Genomic DNA, 21,151 nt, shown 5'->3' with positions numbered 1-21,151 from the left:
TCGAATATAATTGTCAAAAGAAAATTGTCCCTTTGGTCAACATGGACATGAATATTTTTAACAAATTCAATTGTGTGGACAGAAATTGTGGAAATAGAGGGAGTCGCCGAGAAAATGGGGGTTCTAGAACATTGTTTTAGAGTTAATGATCGGATCTCTGGATCTCTCCCTTTTCCCGAGATCTGCTCCAGTCGAAACGCTAGCTTATCCTTTGAATATCGAAATTTGAAGGTTTCGTATAGTTCACTCGATATCCTTTCTATGTCGCAGGCCAAAGTACAGCAGCTCTACAAACTCGATCGACTGCTCCAGGAGGAATCTGGCACGCTGCATAGTCTCCAACAGGACAAGGTTGGTATCAGCACAGTAATAATTAATAACTCAGGAGAGAACTTTTAAACTACTAAAAAAATTTCGAATACATTTCAAGAAATGCAATTGATGTAACGGCCTCCCGACAGTTTGACGAATGTACGGAAAAGTTTTCTTCTAGGAGAAATGCATTCTGCAATACTCTATCGAATTTGACTTCAAGCCTGAAAAGTTCCGTTATCCCGCGCATTTCGATACGATATTTATCGACAGCTCAGAGGGGCGAGCCGATGCCGTTATTTGCCTGGAACTAAAACGACGTTGTAACAATAAACCGCGAAATGACAAGCAGTTGTCTTTAATCGTTACACGCCTGGTCGACTTAATGCTCGCAGGAAATACTCGAGAAGGCTTTGGGCGGGTTGCGGCACAAACTGCAAGGTAGCAGAAGCAATTTGGCCGAAGCGGAGCGATATCGGAAGCAGCAACTCCTATTGGAGCGCGAGCTGAGCCGAGTGAGGATACTGCTTGCTCATAACTCGAAGGTAGATAATTTCGAAAATGTTGACACGCGTCTCTCCGGTCCCCTCCCGCGTCCCGATCGACCCCGAGTCCGCGAATCCATTATTACGAACGATGCGAATTGATTGGCAGAAAAACAAGTAATCTGTGCGTCAATCCGGATTTCAACATGCGAGTAATTGCTGCTCGTTATTCTTCGTACGTTTTTTTAACGTCGCGAAACGCATTGAATATGCAAGCGGGCTTCATTATTGCTGATGTTTCTGTTAATAACAGATTTTTTGACGCGATTTAACAGAGTTACTCGTTTATTGACGAACATTTGATTGAAATGCACGTCCGTTTCATCGCGTTTTAGCGTGCTTTTATTAAGTTTTTGTCTTCTGTTATTCTCTTTATCCTTTGCAACCCGAATTTGCGATATTACGAGAATAATAATTACACGAGAACATAACAGTACGATAGAGAGAAAGAGAAAATTCAAATGACGAGAGTAGATCGCATTACGTATCGCAATTAAAGTTTCGATTCACTGTTTCCAGGTAAAACCGGTATTCTTCCAGGTAAATTGCATTATTCACAACATTATACCTTTCAGTTCCGTCGTTCGCCGTTTAGTTTGCCATTCTCGTTGCACGACGGTCAACTGTCGTTCAAAGTCGCGCGTTCTCGTCCCTGATAGCCCGGCGCGATTCTCTCGCGTGTTTTCAGAAACTTGAGGAAACAGTGGCCGAGAACGCGAGGTTGGAGCAAGATTTGGTGGTGCTGAGGCAAAAGGTGCAAGCGTCCAGAAGATACGCCGGTAACATCGCGAGGGACACCTCGAGCACGACCGCACCGCTGGAAGCGGAATTACGACGAGTGCAACAACTCGTCGGCGATCTGCAGAGACAGAGGAAGGAACTGAGCATTCAAGTTCGCCAACTGACGGAGAAATCTCACAGTTTGGTGCAGCAAATTCGCCCGCAGCCACCGCACGGTGAGTCTAACAATATAATGTGTCGAAACACGACCGCCATTGAAAATTTCAAAACTCGAGAGACAAGACTGACGCAAGGACTAGAAACTTATTCAAAGGCTGCAAAATTCATGGTGTAACAAAGTCTCATTACCAATCAAGTTTTATTATTTATACTTTATCTAAATAAATTGATGTCCAAAAAAATTGTTTTAATCAATAATAAATGCGTAGTGCTTATCCTTACATTTACACAAATATATATTGCAAATAAAGGAGTATGTTATATTGATAGTTAATTATTTATCAAATACTAATTGCAATGTATATTTTTCACGAAAAGAAAGAGGCGTGCTCTTAAAAGATGCAATTTTTCCCCTCAGCTCCTCAGGTACATCATTCGAAGAAACGTACGCAAAACTCCTGGCTGGAGACCGACTTAGATTCCGGAATAACTCTGGACCACGGTTTGGACTCACCGTCGAGCACGTCTCTGTCTATCTCACCACCGAACAGGCAAAACGACAGCTCTCGTCAGCGATACGGCTCTCCTACGCAGTACAAGGACCTATCCCCGTTGAATCGCCCACATAATCAGCAATCCGTCGTGCAGCCCTCACAAAATCACATATCGGCGCTCTCGCCGCGGCTGCGCGAGCAGATTCAACAGCATCAATTAAAGCAACAATTATTAAAGGATCAAATGCAAGGCAAAGGTAGCGCGATTCAAGTGGCGCCTCTGTACGTTAATACGGATTCGAGAGCAGCAGGTAATATTCTCGTTGGATTATATGAGAATTTATCCTATCATATTGATATTAACAGATGTATTCACGTTCATTTATATAAATAGCGTTATTAATAGCATTTAGCGCGATTATAAGATAATTCTGATATTCAAGTATCGATCTGTACTTTTAACGCAAGGCGATTATGTCGCCGACACGAGCAAGCATAACGGAAACGTGTTGAATGGCGCACCGAACCCTGCTCCGGAATATATCCCACCGCCGCCGCCCCCCTTGAGCGAGGAAGCATTGTTACTCAACGATAATTATAGACAAAACGAGGATAACAAATTCGCCGGTAAGTCGCGCTCGTTCGCGGAAACAATTTCAAGCCTGACGCGCACGTTTGAAATCTCATTCTCTCCGTGCCTTCGCAGGATTAATGCACAGTCGCGAGAAGCAAGAGATTAAGACGGTGCGCATAGTGAAACGCGAATCGGAAAGGCGACAGAGGGACCGCGGCGATAGAACTGGCAATCTCGGAATTCCCCTGACGAACGGCCTTCAAGCGCCAGGCGGCGCGAAGAGACTGTGCGACGATGATCTCGGAGGCTCACAAAAATTCGAAGTAAGATCGCTCCGTACTCAATTACACGCGGTTTTTCAAATCTCTTTTCAATTACATAGAAATAAATCAAAAAAGACAATGCGCTAAACGCGGATCTTTCAACATTTAGAAAGCTCAGCTTGGCAGAGTGGTGGAGGAATCGCCGATCGTTCACGCGCAGAGCACGGTTCAGCTGTCCGAACTGGATGACGTTCAGTTCCAAAGAAGCATGTCTCTGCCACGTGGTTTCGGCGGGCAGAAGCAGCACTCCGGAGTACCCTACGGACCCGTGGTGCCTCCGCCGCGAAGCGACAGCATGCACGCCCTGAAGAGCATGATGGCGCGTCGGCATAAGATCAGGGTAAGTTCCGCAATAACTTTCGATAAAGTGACAACGCGGCAGTTCCAGAGCACCCAGAGATACAGCAAAACCTCACTTCTCCATGTTCGTTCGCATATACATGTATTTTTTTGCGAGTATTATCGATGATTTTATTCTACACCCCGAGCAATGTCGAGCATCCAGCCGCTCGTCTCGCCCGCCCGTTTTTCTTTTTTTGTTAATCCCACTCGATCCCGGCGTTTGACAATTTTTTTTTGACGCTCCATCGCAGTTCGAAAGTCACGACGGCAGCTCCGATAGCACTCTGTCGCCGTACACGGATAGCCCTACGTCCAGCTCTCACGTGCCGATGAGCTCGCCCAACTACTCCACCGCCTCGTCGTACAGCCCGTGCCAGAGCCAGAATTATCCGTCGCAAGCGGCGACGGTCGCCGCGCAGCCTCACTATCACGACTACTCGCTCGGACCGTACAGGCAATACGAGAAAATCGGCACTCTCGCGGGTGCCATGAGCCCCGAATTAACGTCGCCGGCTAACGTCGGCATTCATGAGAGACCGGCCGCCGCGACGACGGCGAACGCAAACCAGTCCGAATCGCCGCAATTGTCGCCGGTATTCAAGAGCGAGGCTGCCAAACAGATTATCAAAGAGATGACGGAGAAGAGGGTGGAGGGACCGAGACGAAGGCAAATACCTCGCGAAAAGAGGCGGCATTACACTGTGTCCAGTAGCAAACCGGTGCTCGATCTAGAGGATACTTTCTCGAAGATGGTATTTTTTGTTTAACATTCTGTTAACTTCCGTTCTCTTTCTCTCACCTCCCTGTTTTCATCTATCTGTGTCTCACCTTGTCTACTTCCTGTCACACTCGCTTTCGACTCATCGCTTCGCTGTGCCGTTCTATTGCCCGTCGTGGCAGTTTAAAAAAAAAAAAAGACTGATCTAACGCTCATACGTTACGGGTTCTTTGACAATTTCTAGGGTATGGGTAGAGCCAGGGACGATCTGGACATGGAAAGAGCGCTCAGACCCAGGATAAACGCCCCGGACGTGGTGCGATCGACGTTGAGTCACAAGGAGTTGAAATATAACGAGAGCACCATAGACCAGCTGTTGGGCACGCCTAATAAGATTGTAATTCCCGAGCGATATATTCCTGAGCAGGTACTTACAATTTGTACTCGTTAATCTCTTTAAATTTCACAAAAATCAATTTAGTCCGTACTTTTGATGTGACAACTAAAAATTGGAAGACTACATTGTTGAGAATATATATTACGAGATAATATTTAATTATATTATTTATATAATTCTTGTGCGAGACATGAGTGTATGAATTAAATTAAATTAAATTAAGCTCTGTATTATATCTATGTTTTTAATTTTTCAGACGCCGGAGCTAACAGCGGAAGAACAGGAGCAACGTTTAAAGAAGGCGGAAGCGATTAGGAAAATGCTTTCGGAAACAACCGTGACCGCGCCGGAAGGAGGTGGTACGCGATATATATTTCCCCTTCGTCTCAACTGTCTAACAATTTTCTGTGTATATGATAATGGTTATAACAAGAATATTTTTTTATAAATATGCATGTGATTTCAGACGATGATTCTAACGTAGAAAAATCAGACACCTTGAAGCGCAAGGTAGTGGAAGAAAAGCGGCAGAGGGAACACATTCTTCAGCTTAATCAGATATTGGCGAAGCAAGTGATGGAGAAAAGTAAGATGGTAGCGGGTACGTGTCGATAATATATATATATTTCAAACACACGATGCATGACTTGTAATCATTTATACGTAACAGCTGTGGCAGCATGCTCGTTTTCGTTTAGCTTCTAGAAAGCAAAAAAAAATGTATTTTTTTACCACGTTCGATGCAACGATTAGTTCTCGATATCGCTACGATTTTTATTTCTCTTACCGCTTACAGAGGCGACGTTCTAACGTTTCAACGTTCATTCGATTTGAGCGGATTTATACAGTTTATATTGCGCGTATTTTGTTTGCGTAATCTTTTCACAAATGCGGACACGCATGCATTATTAGTTATACGTGCTACTTTTTGACAATTTTATTAACGGCTTTTGTTCAAGACGGCGAATATTAGTTTCGTCTTTAGAGAATTTGGATTGTTGTTTGGATTGTTTTGTGCTTGTGTGTAGGTAACCAGGCACACTGATCGACATGCTTACTCCATCCCTCCCTATAGGACACGCACGTCACATTGTCATTTTCAGGTTTGTTTTTTCATCTTTTTTTTTCGTCTTTCTTTCCGCTATATTTTTCCCCGATTCGATCAAGCTAAGCAGACGCAATCGCATTACTTCTGTCGACATACGTTTATTGAAATAGGATAACTATCGCAAACGACAAATAATAGGGATAGTCGAGACACACACAAATGGTAAGAAATAAAAATATATTAAATAGTAAAAGAAGATAATGAGATCTCACTTTCAGTAAACGTATTGATTTGCAATATTAATATTAATATTTACATGAATATAATTAATTAATTTCTAATCTACGATTGCTTTATCGCAGTGAAAGCTCTAGCGACGCTTCCTCTGAAAACTGAGTCGAGCTTAGACGATGAGGACCTCTCGCCCGTGGCTCCTTTACCACTTTATCAGCAGCGAGAGAACTTCTACTCCTAAGCGTCATCCCAGAGGCACAAACGGAACCACAAAAACTACTGCCAATATACGAAGAACAAGAAAGGACAACAAAAAACTTTTTTCCCCCCGACGACTAGTTAAGAAACGCGCGGGAATTCGCGCGGAGTACTGGGAAAGAGGGCTCTTTTTACTCTCGCACCGATCGCATTGTACATAATCATCGACTAAATAACATGATAATAAGTAGCTGTTCGTTATTTGTTAACTTGACAGGAGCTCGTAACGTACGCAGGTACACACGAAGAAGCGCGTGAGGGAAACTCAGGCGGCGCGAGGCTGCGCGCGATAGAAAGGATTCGTCAACGAACGTTCGTCAGGACACCGAGCTCATCTTTTTCCAATTAAATCGCGCGTTGTCGCGAGACTTATCGTCATTTTTTACTAACCCTGGCGTCCAGCGAGCGTTGAAAATCCCGGCGGACCGGCCGAACCTTGCCCGCGCGACGACCGCGCGCTACCGGGCGATAATGATTCGGGGCTTTGGAAGAACCTTTTACCGCGTCTCTTCGAGAGTTCTTTTTTCGAAAGTTTTCAAATCGCACGCGTATTTGTATACAAGCACAGGAGACTGCGAAACCTCCCGACTGAGAAACTGATTTGGATATACACCGTTATGTACCTTTATCCCGTTTTACGTACAATCGTTTTCGAACGAGGCGAACTTTTATATACGTCGACCCACAGGCGAGCGACGCGAAACCTTGCCGCGGCCCCTTACCGAAATCCGAGCGAGGTGGCACCGTTTAGATTTTATTCGGCACGGCAGGCTACGAGGACAAAACGCGACATACGGTTGTACAACGCGTCGAGATCGGAGGAGAAAAGTGTTTTACGGTTGTTTTACGAAAAATACTTGCGCTAAAATGTCGAGCCTGCACGATTTCGTTCGTCGAACTTGGCGAGAGCGAGTTCGCGAGGATTATACCGCGTGTAAAACTAGATTGTAAGGCGCACGATACATACGCTTCTGAAGCGCCCGTTGCTATCAGCGTTATATACACGATTTTTCACGGGCCACTGTAGCGTGGCGTTTTAATGTTTAGAGCAGTTGTCTCGCACGCACGGTCATGAGGGAAGAGTGTCAAATTCCTATATCACGAGCGATTGAACGATCGTCAATTAAAAAGATACGCCGTAGCGATCGCTGGAGCGTTATTATAAAAGCGCGAGGAAACGATCGTACAGCGACGAATATCTTACGTTAAATTTTGTTCGGCTTGATTTTATCGATACTTCAAGTCGAGCTCAATATCGAGATATTAATTTCGTTATTCGGTATTGTTGCTGTATCCCTCCGGCGTCGAGGTGCAATTTTGGACACAGTCTTATATAATACATACATATATATAAAATTCATATTCGGGGGGTATACATTAAAATATTATATATATATATCGAAAAATTAAATATAATTTTTGTGTATATATATTTTATTGGTCTAAAATGAATCATGTTTGGTCGGCAGAGTCTATTTGAAATTCATATTCAGTATACATATAGTATATAATATTATTTACACAAGAAATGTATATTATATATATACTGTGTAAATAATATTGTAATATATATGTAAAAATAACGTTATAACATATTTATCAATATATATATGTATATTATGATATTAGAGAGAGATACATGATACATATTGAGAAAAAATATATATAATTTCAATGTATATATATTTTACTGCTCCAAAAAGAACCATGTCGGCCGGCAGAATCTATTTAAGAGCCATAACGTAGAATTTAATAATCTTGGAAATTATAGACTCACCCTCGGGCTCGGCAACCGCGAGATTCCACCCGGATGCTGGAGGGACGATTCGTAACCGGCTCCCTTACGCGTCCTCCAACTTGAGACATACACTCCCACTAACTCCCGGAGCTCTTAGCAATAAGTTTTTTTATAACGATGTAATCCGCGCGCGCGCGCGCGCGCGCACACACTTATACACCCGCGCGCGTCATTGTACAGGCACTGTTCTCACGACGTTTATTCTCCTGTACATAATCGCGCACGATGCAAACGGCACGGCCGACCGGTCGGCGAATTCGGAGGGACACCGGGGGGGCTACCACTTGCGAAAGTTCGCCTGCCGCCATCCGATTCATCCCGGTGTCAACTTCGAGAATCGCAGGCGCGCGCTCGTCGATAGTATCGACAATCGCGATACGCGCTTCGACGATCGCCGCCAAATTCAAACGCCGCGCGCCAAAAGTCCGGTCCCGGTCACTCTCCGGTGACCGGTCTCGTAATTCGTAATTCGACTCGTCGAATATAAACGACGCGACGTCCACGGAATGCGAGGGATGTGTCGCGGAATATTATTTGATAGGCGAGACACACGCTATGCGAACTACCACGGGACAGAACAACTGTTATTGTTATAAAACGAATGAAATAAAAATCGTACGGCGAGCAAAAGCGGCGGAGTCGTTTTTTATCCTCCTCCTCGTAATCCAAAATTTAATTAGTCAAGTAACAATATATAGATTTAAATAATCAATCTATCTAGCTTGAAGATTGATAAGATAATTTCTGTTAAAACACCTAAGATAAAATATACATGTCGAATTAGTTGTTTCAATTAGAGATTGACGTTTTTTTATTTATTATATAATCTTCCTCTCGACACACGACTGAAACTTTGAAATTATTTCACCGTAAGCTCGCAACGAATTTAGACACTCAAAATTTTCGAGTCAGATTTTAGGTTGAGAACGTGTTCTTTTCCAGTGAGATAAAAATTGAGCGAGAGAACCGCTGGAAAGAGAAAGAGAACTGCGAATGAATTATGTGGAAGCCGAGATAAAAGACAATTGATAGTCGATAGTATTGGGACCAGCCAATTGATTCGACACTGGATGAACAAGAGGTCAATCGGTTTGAGGTCACGCCGGTCACGGTCGCACTGGTCGCAGGCAACGTCCAACATCACGAATCACGACGATCACGACACTTGGTGCGGCACAGCGGCAATGGTGGCCTGACGTGAAAAATGGCGCACATGATAAGGTCCAGACTCGTGCTCCTGTCACTAAAGTACGCTAATCACGTCGCGCCGCGTATCCCCGTGCCCTCAAAGTGTCAACGATTATGCTTTCGCACCAGCAGTATCCTCGACGGTACGACATTTATTCAAAAACCGCGATTTTTTTCCCTCGCGACGTCCGTCGATTTGGAGGTTGTACCCTCTCGGGGGAGAAACAAATTTCGACGGAAATATCCGCGAGAAACGAAGCTATCTCGATGCGAATGTTAAACGGAAGCCCGTGAAAAACGGACCTAAAGATCCTGGAACGTAAATTCAGCCTTTTGTTGCGCTCGATAAACGAGTTTCCGTGTCCTTCTGGTTATGCAACCGATTTTTTCATTTTCACGCGATACCTGTCGGTCAACATGCTTTTCAGTATAATTCGTTTCCTTTCCCGGCAATCAATTTTCTTTAAATCTTATATTTCGCGGGAAAGAAAATGTTCGTCTTGAAACAGTTTAATCGATTGCAATATTTAAATTTATTGCAAATTTATGACAGTACCATTTGAGCTTTTAATTTCATGAAGCGAAGGATGTTAAATGAGGTGACGATTTGCTTTCAGCGACGGGAAAGGAATTGTTGATGCCGTCTTTATCGCCCACCATGGAAAGCGGCACCATAGTAAAGTGGTTCAAGAAGGAAGGCGACGCGATCTCTCCCGGTGACGCTATTGCGGATATTCAGACTGACAAAGCCGTTGTCACGATGGAATTTGACGACGAAGGTGTGATGGCAAAGATAATTGTAAGTAGCTAAATGTAGCGAACGAATCAATCAAATCGTGTCTACGCATTACGTGCGACGAATTATGTGAGATATATTGATTAGGTACCTGAAGGAACAAAAGATATTAAAGTAGGAACTCTGATAGCTCTCACCGTTGAGGCTGATGAAGACTGGAAAACAGTAGAAATGCCAGACGGTTCTTCGGCTCAAGCTTCTTCAGCAGCACCGTCCTCCGCTGAGCCGAGCCCTCCTGTTACGTCAGCGGAACCACCACCCGGCCAGTACGATCCTTTAACAAGCACGTTAGGTCATACTTTGCTTTAAAGTGATAAAAATAAAGCGGAAATGATGCTTATATGTATTCACACGCTTGAAAAGCCACGTTTTCAGAAACCGTTTTCAAATAATTCATCTAATTTCCAGGCAAAACATTGCGATGCCTGCCCTATCGCCAACCATGACAACAGGTACGATCGTGAAGTGGCTGAAGAAAGAAGGTGATGAAATAGAGCCGGGTGACTCGTTGGCAGACATACAAACGGATAAAGCCGTCATGAGCTTCGAAATGGATGAGGAAGGCGTACTCGCAAAAATTCTTGTACGTACTTAATTATTAACGACAAAATTCTGCATGGAGCAAATTACGTTCCTTCCTTAGCTTAATATTGTCATTTATTAGGTTCCAGAAGGTTCCCAAGTAGAAGTGGGACAGTTGATAGCTGTTATAGTTGAGAAAGGAATGGATTGGAAACAGGCTGTTGCCCCGACGTCAGCTAAACCAGCGCTATCTGCAGCACCGAGTTCTGCTCAACCGGCTGCACTAGCTGCCAAACCGCCATCAAGTGGGCAGTGTGTATTCATCTTTTCAATAATTTATATAATTATTCATTATTTCTAAATGAACGTATTCCATTAAATATTAAATATGTTCCGCATAGAGTGTATGGTTTGGCGGTGAAAAGATTGCTGGAGGAATATAATCTGAGCTCTGGGTCAATCAAGGGCACTGGACGGCCAAACCGTTTATTGAAAAGCGACGTTCTGGCGTATATTCAGGCGCACAACGTTCAAAAAGTTACGCCTAAATCCGGTAAATGCGATATACTATAATAATATTGTCTCTCTCGGGGTGTAGCTCTGTGTAATATTTAATATATTTATTTAACGATTATCTCTTTGCAGCACCGGCTCCAGAGACTGCTAAGGCACGTTCTCCCAGTCCAGAAGAGATATATGTCCCGGTTGGCCGACCGTCTCCATACGAAGACATCGAAATATCCAACGTTCGTGCCGTTATCGCCAAACGACTCGGAGAGTCAAAAGTACGTTACGACAGATTTTTTATTATTTGTTTAATTTAATTAAAATGATTTTTTTTTCTCAGAGAACTATACCACATTCTTACGCAGTTGTGAATATAAATATCGACAAGTTAGTGGAGCTCCGCGGAAAGCTAAAAACGGAGGATATAAGTGTATCAATTAACGACTTCGTCGTCAAGGCCGTCGCTCACGCGCTCGTCGAGTGTCCCGATATAAACACGTTGTATCAAAATGGACAGGTTAGTATGATTAGTTTTAATATTATGATATAATTGCGTTAGGATACGCGATTCAATTATAATATTAACAATCGACTGGCGTTAGATTGTTCGAGTTCCAAAGGTGGATGTGTCTGTGGCAGTCGCGACAAAAACAGGTCTGATTACTCCAATAGTATTCGACACTGCTACTAAGAGCTTATCAGATATTTCTAAAAATATTCGAGAATTGGCTGAAAAGGCGAAAAATGGGAAGCTTAAACCACACGAGTTTCAAGGCGGAACGTTCACGTAAGTCTTCGTGACTGAAAAGTATGTACGCGCGCGCGTATAAACCGGACAACCTTTTAGTCCACGACTGTACAGTGTACATATGCAATTTTACTATGCAGAATTTCGAATTTGGGAATGTTTGGTATCAAGAAGTTTTCTGCCATTATAAATCCTCCACAAACTGCTGTACTAGCTGTAGGTTCGGGACGAGAAGAGCTGGGTAATATTTTGTGAAAAATTTTGTAAATGATTCCAAAATGATTTCTGACTGTAACTAATAGTACTTTTGTAACGTCTTGCAGATTCCTCGTTAATGAAAGTAACCAAAATGACGACAACGCTATCGTACGACAGACGAGCGATCGACGAGGATCAAGCGGCCGAATTCTTGGCTATTCTAAGAGCAATGCTGGAGGATCCAGCTTTTCTCGCAGCTGGCAGAATGCAAGCGCTGAGGTACAAACGCGATGCGTATTAATCGCCCGTAATAGAATATTCATCTCGTTCAAAGCGTTTATTGCAAAAACAGCTCGTTTTCTTGCATCAAGAGAGTTAAATATCATTGTTTTTGTAACTATATTACTATGCTTTTTAAAAAATAGAATTTAAGTAGAAAAATGCTCATCATTAACCAATATAATTGTATATAATGCATTATAAATGCATAATTGTTGTTTGGCTGTTTTTGAAATAAACGGGAGAATTGATTAATATTAATCCTATTTTTCGTGCCATATGTAAGCAAATATAGAAAGTACGACTTATATATTTATATGAAAACGTTTTACAAATAACGCCGTTCGTTATTCAAAACTTTGACCAAAGGAAATAGTTTATATGTTCATACTGCCAAAATGATATTTAAAACAAGCAATATTATGGACATATTCTCACTTTCGTAAATTAATTAATGATAACATTGAGTGAAACCAAATGTTAAACGTTAATTTATGATTCTAAATAGATTCTTTAATTTCAATATAATTTTTAAATTATTAAAAAATTTTTAAATTAGGGATTAATATCCACAAAAAGATTGACAGAGAGTAAGTGTCCATTATTGTATTTAATCTTGTAAATAATTATAACGTTCATATTTAGTCTACTTTTGTAAATATCTGCAAATTATTGGCCCTGCGATATGGAAACCATATACACGATGTATACGTGATCTTCCGAGTCAAAGTTACGACGTATAAATGTCTTATTCATTGTATCATATTACTATAAATATTTAAAGATAGTAATTTTCGCATATTTAGAAACTCGTGCAATAAAACACACGGTTTACTTCCGATTAATTTATTAATTGGAAATGTATAAATAAATGACTCACTTGTGTATATAATCTTATAATTTAAATAGGATTATTGGGATATAGTTTTAATGAAGAATTTATCTTCTGAATAAAATATTTATTGTCTAAAATACGTGATGTCTTACGGATGTATTAGTGTCCATTTTTCTCCTCTATCCAATCTAAATATACAGAAAAAAAATAATACATATAATTCTCGAAGTCACATTACAGAATCTCACATTTGATTTTCACTATAATCGTAACTTCACACGTGATTATTGCATGATAATATTTTTGTGCCTATTATTAATTATTATTATAGTTAGAATCTTATACATTTATTTTTTATGAGGCACAACTATTAGAATATCATACGATATACGTCTCACGCATTTTTTAAATTTTAATGATTTTTTCGAAAACTTTGAATATATCTTAACAAAAAATTAATAGAATATACAAATAATAATGCATCTTTTGTTTCAAATCGTGCAAACGATTACAATACTGTTTAAATACATTTGTTTATGGGCACATATGTTAATATGTTATCTGATTGAAACATAACACTTGTCCTGCTTATATTATAATATATAATAATTATATACTTCGAACTAATGTCACAACTTTTGATGTTTCCAGTAATTCATTTATCACAGTCGTGATTTTATATATATATATATATATATATATATATATATATATATTATATATATATATATATATATATATTTGATATTACACACACTTGCTAGAATTATCTTAAATATCTAGATATTCATTTTTTACAGTAATTTAATCGTATTACACGCATTTATTCGTCGCATTATAAACACTATTGATCATATCAGTTTATATACATACAGTATATCGGTTATTTAAAATATATACCTATACGAATATTATGTTTGAGCAATATCGCGCTCTTAGGAAATACAAAAAGTTTCCAAAAAGATATACGTTTTATAAAAGTAGGAATATTGTCTTACAAAACCGTGTGTGCGTGTGCATCTTGGCGATTTGATAAAAATGCATTGTACGGTGGTTATATAATTCGCAACGATTACGTTTCAACATATTGCTTTACGATAGCGAACAGTGTTACTCAATTTTATGCACAAAATACAATTTTTTGAATATATTTCATACCTGAGATTAATAACAATTTTTCAACGTATAATTTTTTTTACGATTTCAAATAACTCGTAAGTGAAAAGTTATAAAGTCAAAAAGCTTGTAAGTTATAAATTCAAAAAACTTAGTCAAATGACTTATCTTATTATTTATATTATCATGTGCCTTATCCAGTTCATTTTTCTCGGAAAGAGTTAAGAGCTTCAAATTTATATGCTTGATTCCGTTATTGTCTTTCTTGCATCTTGATGGTCTGTACAGTGATCTAAGTACAGTTTTTAAGAAGAATAATTATGGAATTCTGCATTATGATCGTTTTACAACTGGTATTAAAAGTACAATATTTCAAAATATTGTATGTATTCCACTCGTTCTTCAAAAACAGCGTATAAAAATGTATTCTGTCCACAATTATTTACAGCTAAAACTTTATTGTTCCGGTAAATACTGAACTTGAGTTGGCAAAATGCCCATCTACATAGTCATTGAGCGGAAATATACCTGAGTAAAATCCTAATTGATCATATTGCACACGTAACAGAGTAGATAGCTTCTTTTAAAAGTTGACAAATTTGCTTGAATATTTCCACCAATAATTTCTACGATACCATCTCGCAATAATAATAATCCTGACATAATTAAGTAGCATAAAAATAACTATTTAGATTCTTTTTCAACAACGATTTGAATAAAATCTTAAAATGACTATCAAGCGTCATTACTATGCTTTGGTTTCGTACATATGTAAACCAGCACAGTGAAATAAAGACGGAGGGCAGTCAAATAAGTTTAAGATTAAAATCGAATGTGTGTATACGCAGTAAGAATTACGAAATTCTTTCGATGCTTTCAGTTACAGAAGTATCTTCTTTTCATCCCTAAGCAGCAACGAAGTGTCGTGAAACCGGCGTATCACGAATGTTACGGTGTAAAATTGTTTTAAAAGTATTCAGTGAAACACTTTGTGGAGAATTCTCTGCGCCGCACGGATCAACGGGGTGAGAGTAGCTAATTCCGCACAGTTTTCTAGGAATGGATGAGAGAGCAACTCGTCGGCGGTCGCTCTCTCGTCGACTTCTACGGCGAGGCATCTCTCTAAGAAGTTCTGGAACGTCGGACTGAGGCTGTCCCACCTCGGAATGGATGGTTTACCAATGGCAGCGATCAAGTATAACGCTCTCAACGGTGTCTCCTTCATGTAGGGCGGCTCTCCCTCTATCATCTCGATGGCCATTATACCTAGCGACCAGATGTCCACTTTCTTGCCGTACTGCTTTCTCGTTACCACTTCCGGCGCCATCCAGTACGGAGTACCGACCATAGTCTGTCGTTTCTCGTCACCGTCGATATTCGCGCAAAAACCAAAGTCCGTAACCTTCACCGCACCGTTCATCCCCAACAGCACATTGTCCGACTTGATGTCCCGGTGAATGATGCCCCTGGTGTGCAGGAAGCTTATCGCTTTGAGGACCTCTCTGCAGACGGCAGCGATCTGAACCTCCTTCATCACGGTCTCGGTGACCACGTCGGTGAGCGGCCCGCCCTCCAGCAGCTCCATCACCACCCAAAGATGCTCGTCCACCAGGTAAGCGTCGAGGAAATTGACCAGATTCGGATGCTGAAACTGCTCGAGAATCTTGATCTCTGTTAATATCGACTCTTTCTTCGGCTGCTTCGACAAGTCTATATCCTTAATGGCTACTTTCTGACCGTATTGAAGATCGGTGGCTATGAACACAGTTCCGGAAGCACCGGCGCCTACCTCCTTAGTTCTTTCGAAGCGCAAGTTGGGATTCCCACGCTGGCAGATAGCCCGGAGCTCCTCGTATACCTGTTCGTCGCTGAGTCTCACATCGGTGCACTCGGTCTTCCTTCGCAGGATGGGACTCTCCTCTATTCTACTCGGCGCAACGTTCTCCTCCTCCTCCTCCTCCTCCTCCTCCTCACGCGGCGGATAGTCCTCACCGTCGCTGATTCGATACGCGTTCAGATCCTCGAGGATCTCGGTGAGGGTCTTCTCCGCCCTGTCGTGACACCTGCGCGGCGCCGGCTTCGGCGGTTTCGGCGGTTTCGGCGGCTTGTTCACCTTCGGCGGCAGCTTTGGCAACGACGTCCGCTCGTCCGTCGAGCTCTCGAATGTCAGGCGATCGTCGTCGGATCCGTCCGACTGGTACTTGTTCGTCAGGATGTTGTCGATCTCCTGCGACTCCTCCTCGATCAGGTCCTGCGTGACGAACGGCTTGAATACCTCCTGGTCCTGCGGCTTGCGCTTGATCGAGTAGTTGTAGAACTTGATGGCCTGCAACGCGGCGTCCGGGTGCTCGTCCTGCTCCGACTTGGAGATCTGCGTGTTGAGCAGGCGTATCCACGGGTCCGGCAGGCCCTCCAGCTGTCCGGTCTCCGCATTCTTGATCACGTGGAACTCGTGCGAGACGTTGGTAGGCGGGCCGATCTCCGCGGCGACGGTGTCGACGGCGTGACCGCTCCTCTTCTTCGAGAACAGCTTCGTCAGGCTGAGGCTCATTCTCTCGTGCGCGCGCGTGCGATCTCGCGACCGCGAAATCTCGAGGAGAAAGAGAGTAAAAGACACTGGGGCAAATCTCTGCGATTTCAGATATTCATGCTAACGTAACGCGGATCCTCGTCCGCCACACAACGATCATATCGTCGAGTCTCACGCCCGATATTCCCGATTACACCGATTACACACCGGCGGCGGGCGGCGAGCGCCGAGCAGCGAACGTCGTCAGTGCTGGGCAGCTGGCACTGGCAGCGCGACGGTCGCGTGCGTCACCAGGCGACATTGGCCGCAGCCGCCGCAGGCCGCGTTCACAGGCAACACGACTGTTGAGTGAGCGCTCATTATGATTGGTTCTTGGTTCTTAGATCAGGGGATCCAGGAATGCGGGCGCAATCGGCATTCGGCATCAACGGAAACGAAACCGAAACTGAAACCACTAATCACACGCAACTACATCAATCATAAAGTTGCGAGAAACAATTAAACATATTATAGTTAAATTTGTGGTCTTTATTATTATTTTATTATACAACATTAAGTAAAAATAGTTACAAAAAGACTTTATTTGGACTTTACATGCGTTACGTTACTTATCTATTTGTCTTTGCAGAGCTGCAAAGCTGCCATGCTTAATTTTCGCTGCTTAATTAAAAAGTCGATTATTCTCCTCGCGCTTGAAGAATAATCAAGTGTGATTGGTCTATTTTCTTACGGCCTTACGATTAAAACTCGTGCAATGGCCTTTAGGAACGGCTTTTCCCAAATTTTAGCTAAATTAATTGACGAATCTCATTAAACTTATGCTCGTTTTAATCAGTAAGATAAGCCGCAAGCTGGTACAGAGCCGGATTTTCCATTTTGTGTGTGTTGTGTGTGGCTCTTAAAAAATTTTTAATAAATAAAATACGGACTCGCACAGCTAAGCAACCCGACAGAGGTCGGTATGTACAGGCCGTCAGGCTGGTTTATCTGTATTAGTGCATGGTCGAAGCCTCAAATCCCCTCTCCATCTCCCATCAGATCAGTCATTTTTTATTAACCCTCTTTTCTCCAGCACGCGATCTACAGTCTACGTCTACAGTTGTCGAACGAGGAGGCAGTTGAATCAAGTCAAAGTGTTGAAAATTTTAACACAGATGGCTTTGCAATACAAGTGTGTATCCCATTTTTTAAATAAATTGCAAAGTGCATGATAAAAATCTTCTCTCTATGAAAATGGATAAAAGAGAATTAGCGTCTTCTGAGAAGATATCTATATAATTAGCTTATAAAATTGAAAGATTGGATTTATAACATTTATTTCATCTTGAGTAGTACTTCGTTATCCACTTTACTCTATTTGCAGAACAATCCATCCTGTGAAATACTTGCACGACCACCTCGTAAGTATCTTCTACATACCGACTGAAGAGGCGTGTTATAAAATTTTCTAATAACAATTTGGCACTTGCAGGAGCAAGACATTCGGACGGATGGCAGAAAATTTATGTCGTTTCGGCCAGTAAGCGTAAATGTCTCGTCGATTGTACAAGCGGATAGTTCAGCAATATTCAAATTGGGTGACACAACTGCGGTTTGCGGTATTAAAGCTGTAAGTGCGCCTCACAATGTTCTAATAATGCATGTTTATATATCCATAATCCATTTTCATATCTTTTCAAGTACATGTATTTTAATGTGGGTTTGATATTTTGTTTGTTAATTTATACAATATTTTATAATGACCTAGCTGTCTTTATTTTTGTTATTTTTGTTTTAGCTGAAAATATAATTAACTTATTTCACTGCTAAAGTGACGATTGATCGTTATTGTACTGTTTCAGGAATTAGCAACACCAAAGGCAGATACTCCGGATCACGGCTACGTAGTACCGAATGTGGACGTATCTCCTCTGTGCTCCTCAAAGTTTCGTCCCGGCCCGCCGAGCGAACAGGCGCAGGTGCTCTCTAAATCGATAGATATCATTTTGAGTAATTCAGCGGCACTCGACCTGACAGACCTCTGTATCTGCAGAGGTAAATTAGTATGGGTCTTGTACTGCGATATCCTGTGCCTAAATTACAACGGATCGGTCATAGACGCTTGCACCGGGGCATTAATTGCGGCTCTCAAAACATGTAAGTCACCCGTCTACATATTGTCCGTGAACATGTGATAATATCCGCGTCCAATTTCTCTTCTGTACTTCAAGAGAGAATTTATCTCGCAGTGGCCTTACCTGAGGTAAATTACAACAAGGAGACGGGAGTAATTGTTGTACACCCAAAAAATAGAAAGATGTTTGCTGTAAGAACGTCGCCAGTTTCTACATCGTTTGCGGTATTCGAGAAGTCAGTTTTAGTTTATTGCAATAGATATTTCGTATATACCTCATCTTTTCCCAACTCGACTCTTTGTTTGCAGCCAATTGTTAGTAGTTGATCCTACAGATGACGAGGAGGATTTGTCATCGGGAAGGTTTTCTATCGTGATGGACGATGAGGAAGAGATTTGCTATGTACATAAGCCTGGTGCGTATTTTATATTTGTAAAATACAGTGTTTATTGGGTTATATACATCACGTATATAATAATGATCTTAAATTTAATATATAGGTGGAATTTCAATCTCTCAGAATCTACTTTCCAAAGGACTGGAAATGGCGAAAATCAGAGCAAAGTTGGTCAGATCGGTAATCGACGCTGCTATCTCGACGCTGAATGTAAACGATAAAGAAATAAATACTTGAATATTTTTTTCAAGAAGTAAAATGGTATTCACACCTTTTACGCATTAGACATGAAATGGAATATGTAATAAGATATCGATGGCTATATAGTCTATTTTTCTTAGCTTAGTATTTTATAAATTTGAAATTAAATATGTTCATGATTCATTTGCGTAGGAAAAGAAGTCCAAATATAAGTTGAATATACGCAAGAAGGTGCGATAAAAAAAAAATGAATCAAATGTTAGTGATAGAACAATGCTATTTATTTTTGCACATTACGAAACGTTAACATACACAAATACGAACGATATCAAACGTACCAAAAGATAATTGTGCTGAAATATCTCAGTCTCATTCAGAATATAAAAATACAATATTCACTGACACAGACACGTAAATTTAACTTAATACAAAGTTTAAGTTACGAACATTACAGTTTATGAACACGACATACTCTTGAAGAGTTTTATAAATTCCTCTAGCGATATTTGTCCATCGCCATCTTCGTCTACCTGAGTAATCATATCAAATAGTTCCTCGTCGCTCAAATTTTCTCCCAATTCAATCGCAACTCTTTTCAAATTTTTGAACGATATTTTCCCCGTTTTATCGTCGTCGAAGAGACGAAACGCCCTTATTATATCGCTTTGGGCATCCTCGTCTGTCATTTTAATTGACATTACCTTCACGAATTCTTCATAAGATAACTCAGTAGGGTGTTCTGGAGCAACTTCCGCCACGAGGGTCTGTATCTCTTTAACTGTCGGCTCAAATCCTAGGGCTCTGAGGACAATTTTAAGATCCTTGGAAGCGATTTTTCCAGTGCCGTCCGGATCAAACAGATCAAAGGCTTCTTTTATGTCGGATTTCTGTTGCTCGGTTAACACAAGTTTTATTGGATACTTCTTGGCGCCGCTTTGTTTCTTGGATGTAGATGCCTGGGAAAGAAAAACAGGATTGTTTCACGAAAGCTTTACCCTCAAAATAAACGAATGTGCATACGTATAAGTGCGATACACCGTTTAGCTTGTACAATTTTTCAAAGTATCAAAAAGTAAAGGGTAATTTTTTAATATTTTAGAAAGATAGACAAAATTGCTAGCGATTTACAATATTCTTAACTACATAGAATTAAAAAGGAATGCGATAAAAGTTTATTGGATCAAGATCAAACTAATTACCATGTTCAAGTTGCGATTTGTCTTCGGCGAACTTTATAGAAACGGTAAGCTGGTCTTCCGTGATAATGGGATTGGAATTGGGAGCTGCTTCTAGTACCGATGTCGCCGTGAGACTGTCGTCCCACCGGACGCGCACCTGTAAATATTACCTTCATTAGTCATTGGGGAAGGACTTGGTTTGATCGATATGCGACGTAGCCATTATTATTTTCGAAACCGACAACGTCGATTCACGCAAAACAATGAAAAAACCCTTCGACAACAGATGAACAGATGTGAGATGAGCACTCGGCGGACACGTGTAAATCATGCAAACGATTCTGAAAGGCACAGGACTGAATACATTCGACACGAATGATGAAACGTCAAATTGTCGACGCCTTATAGCACTTGAAGCTGACTCGTATACAACTTATATACAATCACGCGTGAATCACGTTCGATAATCAATCGTACGATCATTGTTCATTGTTCAAACGTGACCATTAGGTCAGGTTAGCTCGTATTTTTTTAAGATGTAAATGTACGCGATTGGTCGAGTTTCAATTCCGGCCATTCCGGGAGTTCGCAATCTTCAC

At 41.3% G+C, this 21,151-nt stretch overlaps 5 protein-coding genes across 17 annotated transcripts in view; 3 read left to right on the top strand and 2 right to left on the bottom strand.

The window, feature by feature from the left end:
* The window catches only part of LOC143893932 (uncharacterized), a 132,420-nt gene extending 123,859 nt beyond the window's left edge, over nucleotides 1-8,561 (top strand). For 7 of the 11 annotated variants that reach the window (XM_077399812.1, XM_077399813.1, XM_077399811.1 and 4 more), the window contains 13 exons: nucleotides 271-351; nucleotides 708-857; nucleotides 1,377-1,397; nucleotides 1,546-1,813; nucleotides 2,176-2,562; nucleotides 2,720-2,878; nucleotides 2,958-3,148; nucleotides 3,258-3,488; nucleotides 3,742-4,242; nucleotides 4,453-4,635; nucleotides 4,862-4,964; nucleotides 5,072-5,206; nucleotides 6,016-8,561. In XM_077399812.1, coding sequence (XP_077255938.1) covers nucleotides 271-351; nucleotides 708-857; nucleotides 1,377-1,397; nucleotides 1,546-1,813; nucleotides 2,176-2,562; nucleotides 2,720-2,878; nucleotides 2,958-3,148; nucleotides 3,258-3,488; nucleotides 3,742-4,242; nucleotides 4,453-4,635; nucleotides 4,862-4,964; nucleotides 5,072-5,206; nucleotides 6,016-6,128 — 2,523 coding nt within the window. In that variant the 3' untranslated portion in view covers nucleotides 6,129-8,561. Of the gene's footprint in view, nucleotides 1-270; nucleotides 352-707; nucleotides 858-1,376; nucleotides 1,398-1,545; nucleotides 1,814-2,175; nucleotides 2,563-2,719; nucleotides 2,879-2,957; nucleotides 3,149-3,257; nucleotides 3,489-3,741; nucleotides 4,243-4,452; nucleotides 4,636-4,861; nucleotides 4,965-5,071; nucleotides 5,207-5,633; nucleotides 5,709-6,015 lie in introns of all 11 variants that reach the window. The other 4 variants (XR_013255959.1, XM_077399805.1, XM_077399806.1 and 1 more) reach the window with 4 other exon arrangements.
* Nucleotides 8,562-8,906: 345 nt separating this feature from the next.
* Nucleotides 8,907-13,155, top strand: LOC143893936 (dihydrolipoyllysine-residue acetyltransferase component of pyruvate dehydrogenase complex). 2 transcript variants are annotated; one of them, XM_077399825.1, is made up of 11 exons: nucleotides 8,907-9,274; nucleotides 9,749-9,930; nucleotides 10,015-10,214; nucleotides 10,336-10,510; nucleotides 10,592-10,761; nucleotides 10,851-11,002; nucleotides 11,095-11,234; nucleotides 11,297-11,473; nucleotides 11,559-11,743; nucleotides 11,845-11,945; nucleotides 12,028-13,155. In XM_077399825.1, exons 1-11 carry the CDS (start codon nucleotides 9,148-9,150, stop codon nucleotides 12,201-12,203), a joined length of 1,785 nt encoding a protein of 594 aa, XP_077255951.1. In that variant the 5' UTR covers nucleotides 8,907-9,147; the 3' UTR covers nucleotides 12,204-13,155. The 2 variants fall into 2 exon arrangements, with proteins under 2 accessions (XP_077255951.1, XP_077255952.1); XM_077399826.1 differs by having other exon boundaries at nucleotides 8,910-9,274; nucleotides 10,015-10,193.
* A 1,681-nt stretch (nucleotides 13,156-14,836) lies between these two features.
* Pak3 (p21 (RAC1) activated kinase 3) lies at nucleotides 14,837-16,920 on the bottom strand. Its single transcript, XM_077399828.1, has one exon. It carries the CDS (start codon nucleotides 16,681-16,683, stop codon nucleotides 15,109-15,111), a length of 1,575 nt encoding a protein of 524 aa, XP_077255954.1. The 5' UTR covers nucleotides 16,684-16,920; the 3' UTR covers nucleotides 14,837-15,108.
* Nucleotides 16,921-17,689: 769 nt separating this feature from the next.
* Nucleotides 17,690-19,566, top strand: LOC143893943 (exosome complex component RRP43). Its single transcript, XM_077399844.1, has 7 exons — nucleotides 17,690-17,833; nucleotides 18,026-18,062; nucleotides 18,134-18,271; nucleotides 18,504-18,798; nucleotides 18,891-19,011; nucleotides 19,085-19,191; nucleotides 19,277-19,566. The coding sequence occupies exons 1-7, from the start codon at nucleotides 17,817-17,819 to the stop codon at nucleotides 19,408-19,410; spliced, it is 849 nt and encodes a 282-aa protein (XP_077255970.1). The 5' UTR covers nucleotides 17,690-17,816; the 3' UTR covers nucleotides 19,411-19,566.
* A 67-nt stretch (nucleotides 19,567-19,633) lies between these two features.
* On the bottom strand, nucleotides 19,634-21,061 carry LOC143893947 (uncharacterized). 2 transcript variants are annotated; one of them, XM_077399850.1, is made up of 3 exons: nucleotides 20,917-21,061; nucleotides 20,574-20,709; nucleotides 19,634-20,330 (listed from the first exon to the last, which is right to left on the bottom strand). In XM_077399850.1, exons 2-3 carry the CDS (start codon nucleotides 20,574-20,576, stop codon nucleotides 19,830-19,832), a joined length of 504 nt encoding a protein of 167 aa, XP_077255976.1. In that variant the 5' UTR covers nucleotides 20,577-20,709; nucleotides 20,917-21,061; the 3' UTR covers nucleotides 19,634-19,829. The 2 variants fall into 2 exon arrangements, with proteins under 2 accessions (XP_077255976.1, XP_077255974.1); XM_077399848.1 differs by having other exon boundaries at nucleotides 20,795-21,033.
* Nucleotides 21,062-21,151: the final 90 nt, after the last annotated feature.

The sequence above is a fragment of the Temnothorax americanus genome, unplaced genomic scaffold (assembly GCF_048541705.1).
Source record: "Temnothorax americanus isolate GAGA-0224 unplaced genomic scaffold, ASM4854170v1 Scaffold13, whole genome shotgun sequence".
In the NCBI taxonomy this organism is placed as follows: domain Eukaryota; kingdom Metazoa; phylum Arthropoda; class Insecta; order Hymenoptera; family Formicidae; genus Temnothorax; species Temnothorax americanus.
Note: the sequence above shows the minus strand (reverse complement) of the source record. Positions and strands in the feature narration are given on the sequence as shown.

Excerpts from the sequence above, each read along its gene's own strand:
- LOC143893936 (XM_077399825.1), top strand. The coding sequence starts at position 9,148 with ATGGCGCACATGATAAGGTCCAGACTCGTGCTCCTGTCACTAAAGTAC. Across the intron at positions 11,474-11,558 it reads CGTTGTATCAAAATGGACAG|ATTGTTCGAGTTCCAAAGGT; the intron begins GTTAGTATGATT and ends GACTGGCGTTAG. Across the intron at positions 11,744-11,844 it reads TTTCAAGGCGGAACGTTCAC|AATTTCGAATTTGGGAATGT; the intron begins GTAAGTCTTCGT and ends TTTACTATGCAG.
- Pak3 (XM_077399828.1), bottom strand. The coding sequence starts at position 16,683 with ATGAGCCTCAGCCTGACGAAGCTGTTCTCGAAGAAGAGGAGCGGTCAC.
- LOC143893943 (XM_077399844.1), top strand. Across the intron at positions 18,063-18,133 it reads AATACTTGCACGACCACCTC|GAGCAAGACATTCGGACGGA; the intron begins GTAAGTATCTTC and ends TGGCACTTGCAG. Across the intron at positions 18,272-18,503 it reads CGGTTTGCGGTATTAAAGCT|GAATTAGCAACACCAAAGGC; the intron begins GTAAGTGCGCCT and ends GTACTGTTTCAG.